This window comes from Corvus brachyrhynchos, unplaced genomic scaffold (genome assembly GCF_000691975.1).
Source record: "Corvus brachyrhynchos isolate BGI_N302 unplaced genomic scaffold, ASM69197v1 scaffold93, whole genome shotgun sequence".
Taxonomy (NCBI): Eukaryota; Metazoa; Chordata; class Aves; order Passeriformes; family Corvidae; genus Corvus; species Corvus brachyrhynchos.
The window spans coordinates 944364-948622 of record NW_008237273.1 but is presented as its reverse complement, the minus strand read 5'-3'; the positions used below and the strand labels follow the sequence as shown (position 1 = coordinate 948622).

Below are 4259 nucleotides of genomic sequence, written 5' to 3'. Positions count from 1 at the left end.
CTCTGAGTCTGCCTCTTGGGGAAACTCGATCCAGGGGATGGGCTGGGATTGATTGGCATCACGCTGCCCCAGCCCCGCAGTGGGCTGGGTCACCGCAACACCCCAGGACAGGGTTGGCCCTCCTGGCTGCCAGGGCACTGCTGATTCATGTTCAACTTGCCATTGACCGGGACCCACAGGTCCCTTTCCATAGCACTGGTCTCCAGCCTCTTATTCCCCAGTCTGTCCATACATTCAGGATTGCCCCATCCCAGGTGCAGAACCCAGCACTTTCTCTTGCTGACCTTCACCTGGCTGGTGATTGCTCTCATTTGTGGAGGCCTCTCTGCCCTCAAGGGATTTAACAGCTCTTCCTAATTTAGAGTGGTCGTTAAATTTACTTAGTGTTCCTTCAAGTCCTGTGTCCAAGTCCAAGTCATTTATGAAGATGTTGAAGAGAATTGAGCCATGCACAGAGGCTGTATACAGTAATTAAAGGTACATTCTACCCAGTGCAAGCTATTTTGAGGAATGGTCAGTCTAGGCACCAAACTTCTCTCCATGCATTAGCAACTTCTAATCTGGCAGATGTCAGGAAAAAACCAACCAAACAAAACCCCCAACAATCAAACAAACTCAAAAAAATCCTGCAGAGAGTAACAGTGTAAGACGGCAAAAGGCAGAAGTCTCAGCAATCTTCAAAGAGAACATTGATGCTGCAATTCAAGCCTCTCCATTACGTCAACTTCTTTACTGCATAAAAGAACAACATGCACAATGGTTTTATGGTGGGGCAAACCACAACCAAATGGTTTAAACTGGCTATAATGTTTTTTTTTTAAACGTGCAAGAAAAAGAAAAAAATTCCTTTGCAACAATAGATTTCTAAAGAAACACTTAGCCTTTTAATACCTAAACACCATCCTTAACCACTGCCTTAAAAATTCAGATGAACATTCAACTGACTTTCACGGGCTCACTTGTATATATACACTTCAGGATATACAAAAGTGAAAGATGGCTTCTCCTACATTAGCTGTAAGTTATATAAACTACTCATTGTAAAAGTCTCCCTAGAATCAACAAGAATAGACAATTCCAGAGGAACTGTCATCTCATGAATCACCTGAAGACGAATGACCAAAGTCATCTCATCTAATCACCTGAAGTTACAGGACACAAACCCCACCATCAGCAACTGCAGACTCAGGAATTCTGAACAAAATGGGCTGAGTGAGATACAAGCAACTGGAAGAGAATGGAGTAAAATACTCCAGTAACAAAAATAGCAGTGATAGTGGTAAGGTTGATAACCTGGTGCCATTATGTGCAGGTTTAGCACAAGAAGTTTCAAGAAACATGGAAGTGTAGATGTATGATTGTATGATTACCTGTCATTTCGAAAAACTCTGGGCAGGTATCTCCTAGGGAACCACATGGCAAGAGCACACATCAGAACCCAGAGAATAGCCAGCTCATCCAGCATCTGGCCCAAGAAACTGAGGGTGGCATGAAAATAAACAGATCCAATTCCTGGAAGAATGAATCAAAAGACAGTATGAACAGCTGCAGTACCGTAACAGACTGAAACACTCTGCTTCTGCTTAGAACTTCACAGGAGATGGTAGCTACCATTTGGTCTAGAAAAGGTTATAAAAAGCACCAACTTTACTAACAGGCAATCTACCTCGTCATACCCTCATTCATCATGAAGAAAAGTATGTTATGAAAGTACATTACAAAAGCAGCAGCTAAAAATGTCAGCTACTACTAGAAAAGATGTGCATGAAGAAACATCAGGTGAAAAATTATAAAGCAAAACCAACTAAGAAATAAAAGCCAAATGCTGCTTCCAAATTTTCTCAATAGCACAGGAATGGGTAAGACAAAGATAAAAAACAGCACCTGATGACTACTCCATGATAAAGGTTTACAGGTGGAAAGTGTCACACTGCCCCAGAGGGCTCTGATTACCCCCTTGAAGTACCTCCAGGAATGAACAAGCTTCCGAATCTCACATCTACATCTTTGGGCCTTCTCAGACTGTACTTCTCAGTACAGTCTATTCCTCTCTTCAGTTGCACTGGCACTTCAGCTCTCATTTAAGCAACAATAGAGGAAAGAGGGCCAGCACTGCTGTAGAGTAAACCCAAACACAAAAAAAAAGAAAGTATGCAAGGAAGGATTGGAAGGGAACAGAACTATAGCTGAACTTCCCACCAACCTCAGTTTGCAAAAGTCATTTTACCTCCAGAAACTACGGCTGCTTTGGCTTTAAGCATGTACAAGAAAACGCTTCCGTAGAGGTCAGGATTGCTTTATTTTAAAAAACAGTCAAGTGCAAGCAGGAAAAACCAGTGTCCTCTCTCCGTTCACACATGAGTTGACAAACACAGACTAACCAACTTACCAACCATGACTAGCAGAATCCATATTAAATATATTCCACTGTTGAAGCAGATTGCGTATTGACGGAACAAGCACATACATATGGGCGGTAAAATGAAAAACAAGACGTTGCTTATCTAGGAAAGAAAAACAAAGTCTCTCAAAGACAAAAAATAAACAAATCTTAAATATCCATAGGCTTTCGAAGACATCCATAATAACATTTTGTCATTCAGTGAAGCCCCAGCTCAACAAATTATGAGCCCTTGTTTCTGCCTATGCTGAGCTGTTTTTGCAAAAGCATCAACTTGTTTTGTTTAACATCATTAAATTAGTAACAGCATAAAAACTTTTGGCAATGTAAAATGTGACTAGTCATCTTTAAATCACAATTCAAGTCAGTTCCCAAAGGAGTTTTATTGGAAATCTACAAATATTCAAGACTGTGGTAATTCAGAAAGTGTACAAGATCAAGGTACTGAGGACCAGTGAGTGACCTGTCCTCTCAATGGCTATCAAGCCTAGCATGGAAAAAGCACTAGAAAGTACTGGCACTAGGAAGAGCTAGACAAGCTTTGTGGAAGTCAATTTATTGAGCAATAGCTATTGTCTGGAAGGTCTGAAATACAACACTAGGCTAAAAGAGTTAGAACCCTTTTTGTGCAGGGTAGAGAGAGCCTGGAGCTTTAAGTCCTTTTACAACTCAATCTTTTCCCTCAGTTCTCCACTGTACACAACTGAATACGACTGAAAACTAGTTACAGGAAGGTGGAAAGGCTGATAATTCAGACCACTCCTAGGGTTTTTTTTAATTTAATATGTATGATTTGAATGAAGACATGTTTTCTGTTTTTTCTTGCTTACCAACAGCCTAAAGCATGATGCTGTAAAAACTGAAAGCACTTCACTAGCAATTAGCAGGAACTGTCATTGTAGTAGTGATCACTTGATTCTCCCAGGAGCTGCCAGTGCTGAGGGCCAGCCATGGCACAGTAACTGAGCAGTTATGAAAAGACTCTATTGCTGCTTCACAATGGGCCAAAGGGCAAATCTCCAGCCTCAGCTTTCTCATGTTTGTCTGCTTAGCCCAAGCACAAGAAAAAACCACCCCCAGCAACACTCCTCTGAAGCTAATATAGAAAACAACTCTGGGCCAAGAACATTCCTTTGGGACAGATCATATCTTAAAAAAAATTTACAAACTTGTACCGACAATAATGAAAATCTAGTGGAGAAGTAATTCAAGAACAACATACAAATTTTTTCGTTCAGCTACTGTTGTCCACCTCTCAACACAGCCTGAGAATAGATTTTTAAGAGGCAGATCAAGTTGTTTTAACTCCTGTAAAGCAACCTACACACTCAACAAAACAGGTTCACCTGAGCAACTTCCGTTCACAAAAAAATGCACCGGTCTCCGTGCAGCAGAGACTGTCAGCAACGTTGGGAATACAGTCATGGACCAGGATCCCAGTGCATGATGTTCTTATACATACACAGAACAGGAAGACTTCTGTCACTCCAAAGCAGGTAGGAAGACTACACAGCAGGGATGACGGAATATGAACAAGTCCTCTGGGGGCCTGGGAGTGCTCTACGCATCTTAGGCTTTTAGACACAGTTAGGCCAAAGGGAAGTGTCAAGGGGCAAAAATAGGTGCTTATAAACCAACTGGTTTGGAAGTAAACTATTCCATCTCTACAGCTGAAACTGACCAATTGTTCCGGTTTGGCCAAATTTAGAAATATATCCTCTGAGAGAAGGCACCCTCCCCCACCAGGTTCGGGAAAAAATAAATTTTCCTCAAAGGAAAGTGAAGGAGATAAAACTATTTATTTAACAAACACACGGGAAAAGGAAAATAATGCTAAATAATAAAATCTTTCGCTGTG

The 4259-nt window shown here is 41.3% G+C and overlaps 1 protein-coding gene across 2 annotated transcripts in view; it reads right to left on the bottom strand.

The window, feature by feature from the left end:
• The window catches only part of ACER2 (alkaline ceramidase 2), a 43466-nt gene that overhangs the window by 33955 nt on the left and 5252 nt on the right, over positions 1-4259 (bottom strand). For both annotated transcript variants that reach the window (XM_017730596.1, XM_017730595.1), the window contains exons 2-3: positions 2390-2504; positions 1371-1512 (exon numbers count right to left, since the gene is read on the bottom strand). In XM_017730596.1, the coding sequence (XP_017586085.1) occupies positions 1371-1512; positions 2390-2465 (218 nt within the window). In that variant the 5' untranslated portion in view covers positions 2466-2504. The remainder of the gene's footprint in view (positions 1-1370; positions 1513-2389; positions 2505-4259) is intronic.